We start from the raw sequence: 13,379 nt of genomic DNA on the forward strand, positions 1-13,379 counted from the left end.
TCTGCCATCGTTTTGTAATGGCTCTCAGATATTCAATCATGAACCCCCTAAGCTAGAATCTGTTTACCTTTTTTGTATTGCTGGACATTTAAATTGTTTCTAGTTTGTCACTATTGCAAATAGTGCTTCAGTGATCATCCTTGTAATGAAATCTTTGCACACATCCACTTTTACTTAAATGCTTTACTTAGGATAAATACCTAAAAATAGAATGCACATTTTAAAGACTATTACCAAGTTGCCTTTCTGGAAAGGTTGTGCCAAAGAAATGCCTATTTTCCTGCCCAGTAACACATTTTTCATTTTTACTAAGTTGATAGTAAAATATTTTCATCTTATTATTCCTTCAGCATTTGCATTTTTTATTACTAGTGAGGGTAAACATTTTTTGCAATGGCCATTCACATATATATATATGTGAAAATGGATATAGAAAGATAGATATTTAGTGACTTGTCTATTCATGCCCTTATACATTTTTCTACTTAATTAGATATCTTTTTCTTATTTTTAGGAGCTCTTTATATTGGTATTTTTATTACTCTATATTTTGCAAAATTTTTTTCATTTTTTCATTTGTCTTTTTGGATAATTTTTGGAGTTTTGGTACTATACAGAGTTAAGTTTTTATGAAGTGAATCCTATCGGTTTTTTCTTTCTTAATTGCACTTGTCATATTTGAAAAGTCCCTTGGAGAATACCCTCTACCCCCTCACCTTCATCCCAGACCCCTCCACATAATGCTGTTGAGTACTTAACTCAGACAATGTAAAATTAAATTGGGCACCAGAGGGGCCCCTGTCTTGCTTTTTACCCTGATTACTGCCAGCAAGTAGGCTGGTTTTAATTTAAGTCTAGCCTCTCAGCAAAGGGGTATCATGAGGATCCTTACTGGGACTTATGTCCTCTAGGCAATTTATCTATCTTTACGTCAGTTAGATAATTTTGTTTCCATTAAGACCCCAGAGTCTTCTATCTTAAGAAATAGCTGTCTGAACCTTTTACTTTACAAAGGTACACTGTTATCTGTAAATTTTTAAAAAGTGAACAAAGTATTTTTTACTTGCATGAAACAGAAAAATTACTATGTATATATAGTATATATAGTGTATATATGTGTGTGTGTGTGTGTGTGTGTGTGTGTGTGTGTGTGTGTGTATAATGTGTGTGTATATATATGACTCAAGAAATAAAAGCCTGGGTGGCTTGGCTCAGTCACTGGACATCTGCCTTCCGCTCAGGTCATGATCCCATGGTCCTGGGATCGAGCCCTACATCGGGCTCCCTGCTCAGTGAGTCTGCTTCTCCCTCTCCCTCTGCCACTCCCCCTGCTTGTGCGCTCCCTCTCTGTCAAGTAAATAAAATCTTCAAAAAAAAGAGAAAGAAAGAAAGAAAGACCTCTAAATCTCTGAAATTAAGAACTCTGAAAATAATTTTATCAAGAAAGGATATTATAAAAAATAGAGCAAGTGAAAATAAAAGGATATAATAGACTCTCTAGGTTATTAGATAAACCCTAATTTTTTTCCAGAGTGTAGCGTATAACATGAATAAATAAAATATGAAATCTTTAGTTAGATGCCCACGAATTACAATCATAGGGATGCATGTACCACAAATGCATACATTATATCTTGAAAATTTTCAGAATTATCAGCTAATAGATGACTTACGCTAATTATGTCAGACTGTTCAGTCCTGTTCTAGTAAGTACAATCTGTACCGTTAAGCTTTGTTTCATTCTCTTATTTTCACCTTGAAAAGTTACCATGATCCAAAAGAAATCTTTTTGCTGTCCTCAAGGCTTTTACAGCCTTGCTGGGTTAATTACCATTATCACAAAGTTTAAAAGGGCCTAAAGTATATACCCTGCTGGATGCTAAATTACTTAAGCAGGTGTTCTCATGAATAAATGTCCATTGACATTTCTGAAACAGAAGGTTATTTTTTAGGCTTTAGCATGTCAGAGTTTCCATATATCACATTTTTCACTTCAGCTGAATCTATAGGAAATATTTCCATCATCATGAAAAAATATCTTTGAGTACCTTAGAGCAAGAAGCTTTTAAGATACGAGATAGTTCATAGTATTTTTCTCCTTGTACCGCTTCAGATGGCAGAGTCAAAAGCTGGTCAGACCTTAGGCCATGGAATCAAACCATTGTAGAAGAGACATTTCAGCTGTGCATTATTTTGGCGAGGAAAAGTTTTTCTGATTAAGAATTCTGTTCCCTCCCCTTCTACATAGAACTTAAAATTGAGTATGATACCTCAGTCTATTAAATGAGATCCATTACATGATGAAGCTTTGAAAACTATTAAGCCATATGCTAAAATATAGTATTATTGATAATATTCTTACGTAATGCGAATATTTGCCCAGTAATCCTGGGCTTGCAGATATTTCCCAGAGATCGTCTGGCAATAATCTGGAGACTGTAAACTTTAATCCAGGCTGTAATCCTGAGAATGAATGAATGAGTGAATAAATACATACATACATACTCTGTGATTAACTTATTAGTGGCAAGAGAGGCATTGAGAGAACAGAGCTATTATTGATTTGTTACGGTATTTGTTAGTTTTCAAACATTCTTGAGGGAGAATATGTCCTTCACCACAAAATTCAGAGTTAATTCATGCAGATTAAAATTCCTGAAATATATATCTGGAGTAATCCTGCCTCATTCACAAATGAACAATCCAAATCAGAAATTTCTAAGAGCACAGTTTCCTTATTGCAAATGGCCTGGCCCACGGCAATGGTCCGTACACTGCAGCCACTCGCCCACGCAGGTTCTGTGGCGAGCAGCAGCACATATTCTGAGAATAGCTCACAGAGCTAAGGCTGGTAGCTTCTGAGATAGCCAGGCCAGGCACACAGGCCGTTGTGCCGTTGAACCAAACAAGGCTGATTAGATGAGGTGGGATCTCGTCAACACAGTCCTGTCAATAGCTGAGCTGTAACATGCTCCTTCTCTCTCAGGTGACTGCTGGGCCACCTCTGTGGGAAAAGCCTCCCTCAGGGAGCTGTGATTGCATGCCCAGCCCCCACCTAGGAAGACCAACAAAGAGTGACTTGCAGGTTCCCCTCCAACATGTCCCTCTGAACACATCTGACAATAAGCAGCACAAGACCGGGAATGTTGAGCCCTCCCCACAGCCTGGAAGCAACAAGAAGCTCAGAACCACCAGCCAGAAAACAGAAGCCATTTGCATGGGTCATTTCCACAACCGCCATGTCTTCCAGCAACGGTTGATTGAAAAGCAAAAGAAGAAACTTCAGGAACAGCAGAAAACAATTCTGGAGCTGAAGGAAAGCCAGCGGCTGGCCGAGGCTCGGTGGGCCGCAGAGCGAGCTGCGGCAGTCACAGATGCCCAGAATGGCCTGCTGTCGAATCCCAGAGGAAAAGAACCCAAAAGTACCTGCCAGGTGCTTCCAAAGTATGTCTATTATATCAGAATATTCTTTGGACTCATGATTTGGGTTTTTACCTTGTGGTAGAGAGGCCCCTGAACTTCTTTTACCCAGCTTCCAGACTCCATGATCTCTCCCTTTCTTTTATTGTATACTTTCAAGACAAAGAAGCTCCCCTACATTGCGATTGGTCCGTGACAGGTACTGATAGTATTTGAGGCAACTGGCTACCTGTGAGTTATACAGTTAGCATTTGTGTTGTGCTCCCTTTGAGGAGCTGTTACTATACCAGTAAAAGAGAACGATGCTTACTTGCTCTACCTCAATTTCTGGGTTTCTGATTATATTTAGTTCCGAGAAGCCGGGTTGTACAATGTCAGGTACAAATGGAGCAGCCCTGGGGCTGGCTAATTACCTAGCTTAAATCTGTAGTTGTTTTGGATAAAGGTAAACATCTTTGAGCCTGAAATAAGAGTCCAAATGTCTCAGAAGCCACTTACAATGGTTTCAGACATGTTTGAGACATACTCTATACTTTGATAAGACTAAGAAGTGGGTGATAGATACCTATTGATTTGAAGCCCTGGGATGGGAGTCAGAGCACCTGACTCATAGCAGACTCAGGCCAGTCACTCAGCCTTTCCATGCCTTGTTACACCAATGTATTGAGGGGATTTCATGTATCATTATCTTAAGAGAGTAAACATTAATTAAAATTTATGAACTGCTTTGAGTTTCTCAGGCTCAAGAGCTTTGAACAAAGCTGGTTATTGGTCTGAATTATTTTCCTTTTTTTTTTACCCCCAGTTCGCCTGTTGCTCCACCTGAGACTGATGGCAGAGGAAGTGACTCCCCACATTCTCTCTCTGGACCCAGAAGGAACCCAAGGCAGCTGATGGCCCCCCACCCCATACTGAAAGGCAGGGCGGTCTTGGTGGTGGTCTGGTGGTGGTTATCTTCCTTCCTGAAATAGAATATGCTAGGACTGAATCTTGGCAATTCTTAGGTTTTGAGAATTGGCAGAACTTGGTCAAAGATGGCTATGAGTGAGGAGTGCAGTGCACCTGAGAGTTCCATGCATTTTTTCCTGCCCCTTCTGCCACACCTTTTGGCCTTCCCAAAGAATACAAAAAAAAAAAAAAAAAAATGCTGAAAGGTGTATCATTTAGGATTGGTTTGGATTATGAAAAAAAATTGGACAGTTGCACAAATGAGAAAACTCTTGAGTAGCTGCTAAGGACAAACACTGATATAGATCACCTATCATTATACTTTGTTAACCTTAAGTTATTGATCCATTTACAGCAATCCACATCATATTACGAGTTATACCTTGATGATAGGCTTTTAGTAATGAAATCTACAAACCAGACATTTTAATTTAATAATGCATGTAGAAATCACTATTTAAACCAAACAATACAATGAGAAGAAAAGCATTCACCACCTAGTGAACCTACTAATTGTTTTTACTGTATACGTAGTCACGCACTATGCATGTTTGTATATGGAGGTAGGCACACTGGCAATTATATTGTGGTTGCAAGTCTGATTTTTTATCTTTGGCAAGATTGCTGCCCTTACATGAAGTGATGTCATCTGAAGCACGCTATGCCCGAAGTCCATTCCTTTTCATGAAGAAATTAGCAGTCTTTGCGTTGACTCTCTGCCAGGACAGCAGTTTATGCCTTCTTTGCCTGCCACTGAGAATGATCAGGAAATGCCCAGTTTGGTGTGATTACTTTTAAAAAATTATTGTTTGATCAAGGAGTTACCATAATTTAGAACTCCAGGCTACTTTTCAAGTAGTCTTTAATGATTAGCTCTAGGAAAGACGGGGGACGCACTTATTACCAGAGACTGCTTCTCAGGGCTCTCACTTTAATCCTCTAGTCTATTTCTGCCTCTTTAAAGACAGCCTCACTGCCGCCATCTGTGGCACCCCCACTCTTCTTTTTTCAGCAATGCAAACACTTAATATCTCTAAGAAATAGCCTGGTGAGTTTATTAATTCTTGAAACCTGGACTTAAATTTTCTTCTCAATAACATGGCACAAGGAAGCAAAAGTAACTATTGGCTGACTTAGGTGAGCAGAACTTGATACCCCTCCCACCCATTCCCCTCTTCCTGTAAAAGCCCCGACTGATGACAGAGTCGTATTATCAGACCATCTTGCACATTTGCTTCTTTTGGATCGATATTTAATAGACTGTCAAGAACAGGAGTCTGACACTTGAATTCGTTCAGATGCCAGTTCTCCAAATGCCTAGTACAATTCCATTTCCTGCCCATCTGGATATCTGTCCAGGCCTTAAAACTAGATTTTAATGTATTCATCATGACCCTAAACTTTAGTTTGTTTGTTGTTGTTGTTGCCATTAAACATATGTAGACATATGTATAATGACTTGGGAAAAAATAGCAGAATCCCCTCAATGGGATTTGAGGACTGATTGTACTGTCAAAGTGTTTGTTAGATGTAATTAAAGTTTTCTCCATTCATTAAAGAATTATCAAATTAAAATTCTGGTTTCTGGGTTTCAGTAATAAAAGTATCATCCAGGCACATTATCTTATTTAAACCAGTAAAGAGTTATTCTAATAGAAAAGTAAAAACAATTTGCAAATTGTTCATCATTGCTGAGGATAGGATTGTAGGTCTTTAACCTGTAAGGAGGTATATAAATAACATATATATACTTATATATGTATAAATACAACTACAACTTATATTTTTAAAATATAAATTTTATATTTATATATTTATAAACAAATAAATGTTTCTGAAATTGTAAACACTCAACTTGCAAGAAAACCCTAACAATAACACGAAACGTGGAGACATTTCTCTTGCAGTGTTCCTTATATTTTTGATATTGGAACTGTGTTACTATTTTCTAGCCATGGAAGAGAGAGCAGTTCAGCGAGCTGAACGTAGGCGGATCTTGGCAGAGAGGAAGAAAAAACAAGAAGAGGAGAAATTGGTAAATCAAGAATGAAACCTGAGGCAAGAAAAAGGATTTGTATAGGTCTTTATTTAAAAAATGAAGATTAGGGGTGCCTGGGTGGCTCAGTCAGTTAAGCGTCCAACCCTTGATTTTAGCTCAGGTCATGATCTCAGGGTCATGAGATAGCAAGCCCTGCATCAGGCTCCACACTGGGCATAGAGCCTGCTTAAGATTCCCTCTCTTTCTCTCCCTGTGACTCTCCGCTCCCCTCTAAAAAAAAAAAAAAAAATATTAAGCTTAGCTTGTTTAAGTGTCTTGAGACAATGGAGCTAGATCAGCTTTGGAAATAGCTTTTTATCCACTGGCCTGAACTCTGAAAATTTTAGGAAAAGAAAGGGAGAAAACAGTAACACCATTAGTATAGCAAGAAGGAAATGTTATAAAAGTTGATAGGAGCCAGCAATGAGGAAGATTTACACATTTAGATCTAGATATCCAACCTGGTAAGTTGCAAAGGTGAGTAGTTCTTGCGTGGTTTTGACCTAGGCTATCAAAAACAAATGTATCTATTAAGAAAAAATAAACAGTTCCAACAATTTGGGGATTTTGTGTGTATGAAATGAAAGAAAAAATGTGTCCTACACTATATGGAGTTTGGACTTAGTATTTCACAGGTGAAAATAAGAACTAAAAAGGAATCATTTTTTGATGAAAAATTAATGTTCTTTTCTTGCTCAGTATCACCTTCCCAAGTAGAAGAGGATTATTTTGGAGAAACTTTTAAGTTACACAACTGATCACCTGTTGGTTGGATTTTCTGCTTTTATCACGAAGTATGGGCTTCTTTCAGAGATAGGGCGGGCACTCTTGGGAGATACTTGACTTTCCTCAACATAAAAAATCTCATTTCCATACAAACATAGCGTTCTAATTTTTTACTGACTCTCATCTTGACCAGGCCCAGTTAAAGGCCCATGAGGAGGAGCGTCAGAGGAGGGAAGCAGAAGAAAAGGAGGCTCAACTTAAGAAAAAACGAGAGGAGAAGAGACTGCAGAAAATGGTTCGTAGAGTCTGTTTGGTCAGTCGCCTGTCTCTTAAAGCAGTATTGTGTGCAATACTGTGGCCCTGTGCACCTTCTCTATCCCCGAACTTCCCTCCAGAACACTCTTCTTGCACCTCCACCCTTTTCTCCCATCTTAGTGAAAACCTGCTCATTCTTCAGATCGTAGCTCAAACATGGCTTCTCCCAGATTAGACTTTCTTGCCTCGTACGTTCTCTTTTCCACCCAAGGTTAAGTTACGTTCCCCTTTATGGACTCTGAAATATATTTCCTTCAAAGCATTACCAGGGCTTATAATCGTGCATGTGTTTTGTGGTTGTCTTATTGATTTCAGCATCTCCAACTAAGCTGGAATCTCCTTCAGAATAAAGGGGGCAGTCTGGTGTTGCTCACTGTTGTGTTGGTGAGCAGTGTCCCTGGCATATTCTAGGAACTCAGCAAGCGTGTTGAATGAATGAGTAAATGAATGAACAAATAAATGAACAAATGGGAGAAAAAGACACACCTGAGAAATAAGAGATAAAGCTCTTACTTTCAAGATTATTAAATTCTAGTTGGAAAGATAAGGCCTGAAAATGCACACCTGTCAGACAATATAGTACAGCACATGTTGTCTTGTGCCGCAAAGACCAAAGAAGGGGCGCCTGGATGGTTCAGTCAGTTAAACGTCCAACTCTTGATCTCAGCTCAGGTCTTGATCTCAGGGTCTTGAGTTCGAGCCCTGCGTTGGGCCCCATGCTGGGCGTGGAGCCTACTTAAAAAAAGGAAAAAAAAAAAAAAAGACCAAAGGAGATCAAGAGAGCCATAGAAGGCAAGACCTATAAAGATTGAGGGAATAGTAGAGACATTTTCATAGAAAAGAGATTCGAATTGGAAATTGTATTAGGATTCTACAGAGAAACAGAAGCAATTGGTTGCATGTGTAGGAAGAGATTTATTATGAGAAATTGGTTCATATGATTATAGAGGCTGAGAAGTCCCACAGTCTGCCATCTGCAAGCCGGAGACCCAGGAAAAGCCAGCAATATCATTCCAGTCCTCGTCTGATTTGATGGTAAAAACTCTAGTTCAAGGGCAGGAGAAGACCGATGGCCCAGCTCAAGCAGGCAGACAGGAGGAAAAAAGGGGCAGATTCCTCCTTCGTTTTTTTTTTTTTTTTTTTTTGGTCCTGTTTAGCCCATAAAGGGATTGGATGATGCCCACTCACATTTGGGAGGGCAGTCTAACAGACTCCATGGATCCAAATGCTAATGTCATCCCAAAACACATTCACAGATACACCCATAAATGTTTACTCTAGGCACCCTGTGGCACATTCAAGTTGGCACATAAAATTAACCATCACAAGTCTACCCCTTATCTACTTGGCACCCATACACATCTCCTTAAACCATAGTTGATCTCCAAATAAAGACAAGAAGATCCTAATTCTGCTTAACATGATACAACTATCCTGCATACAATCAAAAACGTACTAACCCCTTCCCCAGAAGAGACGGTAAAGTCCTTCAATGACGTTTACTCTTCTCATTGATATCTCATAACTTAAATACTATGATATAAAATTAAAAATACTTAAACACAATGATACAAAGTCAGTACATCTTATATTACTATTCATTGTGGAACATTTGAGAACTACAAAAAAATGGAGAAATATGAGCTCAGCAATAAGAGGTAACTAAATATCTTAGTATATTTACTCCTTCTCCCTAAGTATCTCTCTCTTAATAGATTGATAATTTGTGGGGGGGGAGGGGTTGTATATAGTTTTTAATCTGCTTTTTTGTATTGAAGAGTCTCTGATGAATATTTTCACTTAACATTCAGAATTCTTCAAAACCTTTTTATTTATATGTTGATGGTAAATTTTTTCTTTTTTTCAAGTTTTTATGTAAATTCCAGTTAACATACAGTGTAATATTAGTTTCAGGTGTAGAATTTAGTGATTTATACTTACATACAGTACCTTGTGCTCATTGCAACAAGTGCCCTCCTTAATACTCATTTTTTTTTTTAAATAAACTTTTTATTTTGGTTTACTTAGGTTTATAAAAAGTTACAAAGGTAGTACTGGGAGTTTTCGTATACCCCTCACTCAATTTCAGTTTCTCCTTAATATTATCATCTCACATTACCATGGTGCATTTGTCAAAACGAAAAAACTAACGTTAGTATTAAGACCAGACTTTGTGCAGATTTCACTGCTTTTTCCAGTTTTTCTGACGTCTCACTGTGTCTTCACATGGTGGAAGGAGCTAGGGAGCTTCATATGGTCTCTTTTATGACAGCACATCTCATTCACGAGGGCTCCACCCTCATGACCTAAGCACTTCCCAAAGGCCCCACTTCCTAACACCATCACACAGGCATTAGGATTTCAATATATGAATTTGGGCGGGGGGGGGGGCACATTCAAACCATAGTACTTAATCTTTCCTTGTTTTTTATGACCTTGGCCATTTTGAGGAGTACCTATAAGGTATTTTGTAGAATGTTCCTCAATTTGTGTTGGTATGATGTTTTTCTTAAATTCTTCTGGGATTATGGTCTTTAAGAATGCTACCTAGATGAAGGGCCCTCCTAATCTCATCACAGTAGGGGATACATGACATGAAGATGACTTATCTCTCGTGATACTTTGATGACTTGTTTGACAAGTTTCTCCACTGTGAAGTTCCTGTTTTTCCCTTTTCATACTCTATTCTTTGGAGGCATTTCATTAAGTCTGGTCCACTCCCAGGGTAGGGAGGAGTGGAAATTAAGCTCTGTCTCCTGAAGGGGTATCTACACATATTATTTGGGATTCTGCTATGAGGAAGATTTATTTTTCTTTCTCCATTGTTTAATTATTCAGTCATTTACATCAGCATGGATTCATGTATATTTCTTTTATACTCTGAGTTCTAAAAAATGTTATTTATTTTGTGGCTCAAATTGTTCCCACTTTGGCTATGGGGAGCTCTTTAATGTTGGCTCGTGTGTCCCTCTGACATGTCTTCTTCCTTTTTTGCTTTTTGGGTATTTTACTTTCCAACACTGTTCATCTTGTATTTTCACTGCCCCAACGTTAGAATCAGCCATTTCTCCAAGGTGCCCTGGTTCTAAATGGTATTTGGAAACCTAGATCTGGGCAGTGAGGGTATCATTGCTTCTGGGATGTCATTAATTCTAGCACCTCAGCAGAGAGAGCTAAGTAATATACATATGCATACTAAACCATGTACACACCTATCCATAATTATTTCTGTATCTATCCATCTGAGTAAACATTCGTATGAACATGAATTCATACTAATATCTCTGGCTTCGATCCCACATTGGATGATTTATTTTTCCCCTCCCTTCTTGCTTATCTGTAAATTCCCTATTTAACAGTATAAGATCTGGTTCCCACAATTCACCATCCTCTTACCTAACTCATTCAGCTCTGCTGTACGTGTAAAGCAAGTTCAGAACTGTACCCCCATGAAAACATTTACCAACTGGAGTACAGTATTTATACAGTTTCTTTTGCTTTTAACCTATACTTTCCAATTAAAATTTGGTTTTCTAGTCACTTAGGTCAGCTTCTATTTTTCCCCACCTCCTTTCATTATTTGTAATAAATTTACTTCTTTTGCATATAGACATTTGGTTGTTTCACTATCATTTGTTGAAAAGACTATCTTTTCTCCATTGAAATGCCTTTATACCTTTGTCAAAAATGAGTTGACTGTATTTGTCACATTTGTGTCTGTTTCTGGATCTCTTTTCTATTACATTTTATGTATAATCCTTTGTCACTACCACCTGCCTTTGCTTGCTGTACCTTTATAGTAAATCTTGAAATTGGGCAATGTGAATTCTTTCACTTTATTCTTCTTTTTCAGAGTGATTTGGCTATTCTGGTTTCTTAGCCTTTTTATATAAGTTTTAGACTAATCTTATCAATGTGTACCAAAAAAACCTGCTAAGATTTTGATTGGGATCATACTGAATCTATAGATCAAATTGGGAGAATTGATGTCTTAACAACATTGAGTCTTTAATCTATGAGCCTCGTATATCTCTCCATTTATTTAGAACTTTGTTTCATGAGTGTTTTATAGCTTTTCACATATCGTGTATAAGTTTTGTTAGATTTATACCTACGTACTTTTTTGGTGCTGTGATAAATGATGCTTTTTTAAAATTTCAAATTCAATTTGTTCATTGCTGGTATATAGGAACACACTTCATTTTTGTATGTTGACCGTATCCTGCAACCTTGTTAAACTCACTTATTAGTCCTAGGTGTTTTTTTGTAGATTCTTTGGAATTTTCTACAAGTTGTCTACCAATAAAGGCAGTTTTATTTCCTCCTTTCCAATCTGTATGCCTTTTATTTTTCTTGCCTTATTGGACTAGCTAGGAATTCCCCTGCAAGGTTGAATAGGAATAATGAGAGAAGATATCCTTGCCTGTTCCAGATCTCAGGGGAAGATTCAGTCTCTCATCTTTACTCTCATATATGTCATATATTTTACTTTTATATATACTATAAATACCCAATACCTTATTACTCTCATTGCTTTAAACAATTATGCTTTAATGTGATTTAAAATAAGCTGGGGGCAACTGGGTGGCTCATTCAGTTAAGCATCCAACTCTTTTTTTTTTTTTAATATTTTATTTATTTATTTGACAGAGATAGAGACAGCCAGCGAGAGAGGGAACACAAGCAGGGGGAGTGGGAGAGGAAGAAGCAGGCTTATAGCAGAAGAGCCTGATGTGGGGCTCGATCCTATAACGCCGGGATCACGCCCTGAGCCGAAGGCAGACGCTCAACCGCTGTGCCACCCAGGCGCCCCTAAGCATCCAACTCTTGATTTCGGCTCAGGTCATGATCTGAGTCGTGAGATTGAGCCCTGGTTTGGGCTCTGTGCTGGGTGTGGAGCCTGCTTAAGATTCTCTCTCTCCCTCTCCCTGTGCCCCTTCTCCAGCCCCTCCCCCACCCCCACTCACATGTGCGCACTCTCAAATTAAAAAAAAAAATAAACTGAAGATTATGGTTTTTCATTTCTTTCATTTCTGATGCTCTTTATTTCTTTGTGTAGATCTAAGATTTTAACCTATATCATATTCCCTCTGCCTAAAAAACCTCCTTTTACATTTCTTGTAGGGTAGGTCTGCTGGTAGTGAATTCCCTTAGTTTTCATTTGTCTGAGAAAGTTTTTGTTTCTCCTTCACTTTTTTTTTTTTTTTAAGAGAGAGCACATGAGCAGGGCAAGGAGGGGCAGGGGGAGAGGGAGTGAGAGAGAATCTTAAGTAGGCTTCATGCCCAGTGCAGAGCCTACATGGGGCTTGATCTCATAACCCAGAGATCATGACCTGAATCAAGAGTTGGACACTTAACCAACTGAGCCACCCAGGTGCCTCTCTCTTTCACTTTTGAAGGTCTTTTCACTGGATATAGAATTCTGAGTTGATAGTTTTTCTTTCAACACTTTACCTATGTCCTTCTGTTGTCTTCTTGCTTACCTGGTTTCTGACAAGTTTGCTGTAATTCTTATCTTTGTTCCTTTATTGTAGGTGTCTTAGTCTACTTAGGTTGCCAGTTCTGTAGACTGGACATCTGAGATCAGGGTGCCAGCATGGTTGGTTTCTGGTGACTGCTCTCTTCCTGGCTTGTAGATGGCCACCTTCTCACTGTGTCCTCCCAAGACCTTTCCTAGTGAGAAAGGGAGTACATGAGCTCTCTGGTGAGTTAAAAGGATACTAATCTCACCTTTAGGACCTTGTTTCACCTTAATTACTTCCTTAGAGGCCCCATGTCCAAATACAGCCATGCTGGTTGTTAGGGCCCAACATATGAATCCAGAGGGGCTTATAAACATTCAGTCTATAATAGTATGTAAGGGTTCTCTTCCCCAGCTGCCTTCAAGGCTTTTCCTGTCTTTGGTTTTTAGCAGTTTGACTATGATATGCCC

General features: G+C 38.6%; 1 protein-coding gene across 3 annotated transcripts in view; it reads left to right on the top strand.

Moving 5' to 3' along the window:
• The window catches only part of CCDC191 (coiled-coil domain containing 191), an 82,348-nt gene that overhangs the window by 42,600 nt on the left and 26,369 nt on the right, over positions 1 to 13,379 (top strand). For all 3 annotated transcript variants that reach the window (XM_057306611.1, XM_026493570.4, XM_057306612.1), the window contains 4 exons: positions 2,987 to 3,444; positions 4,226 to 4,338; positions 6,321 to 6,403; positions 7,326 to 7,427. In XM_057306611.1, coding sequence (XP_057162594.1) covers positions 2,987 to 3,444; positions 4,226 to 4,338; positions 6,321 to 6,403; positions 7,326 to 7,427 — 756 coding nt within the window. The remainder of the gene's footprint in view (positions 1 to 2,986; positions 3,445 to 4,225; positions 4,339 to 6,320; positions 6,404 to 7,325; positions 7,428 to 13,379) is intronic.

The sequence above is a fragment of the Ursus arctos genome, unplaced genomic scaffold (genome assembly GCF_023065955.2).
Source record: "Ursus arctos isolate Adak ecotype North America unplaced genomic scaffold, UrsArc2.0 scaffold_4, whole genome shotgun sequence".
Classification (NCBI taxonomy): domain Eukaryota; kingdom Metazoa; phylum Chordata; class Mammalia; order Carnivora; family Ursidae; genus Ursus; species Ursus arctos.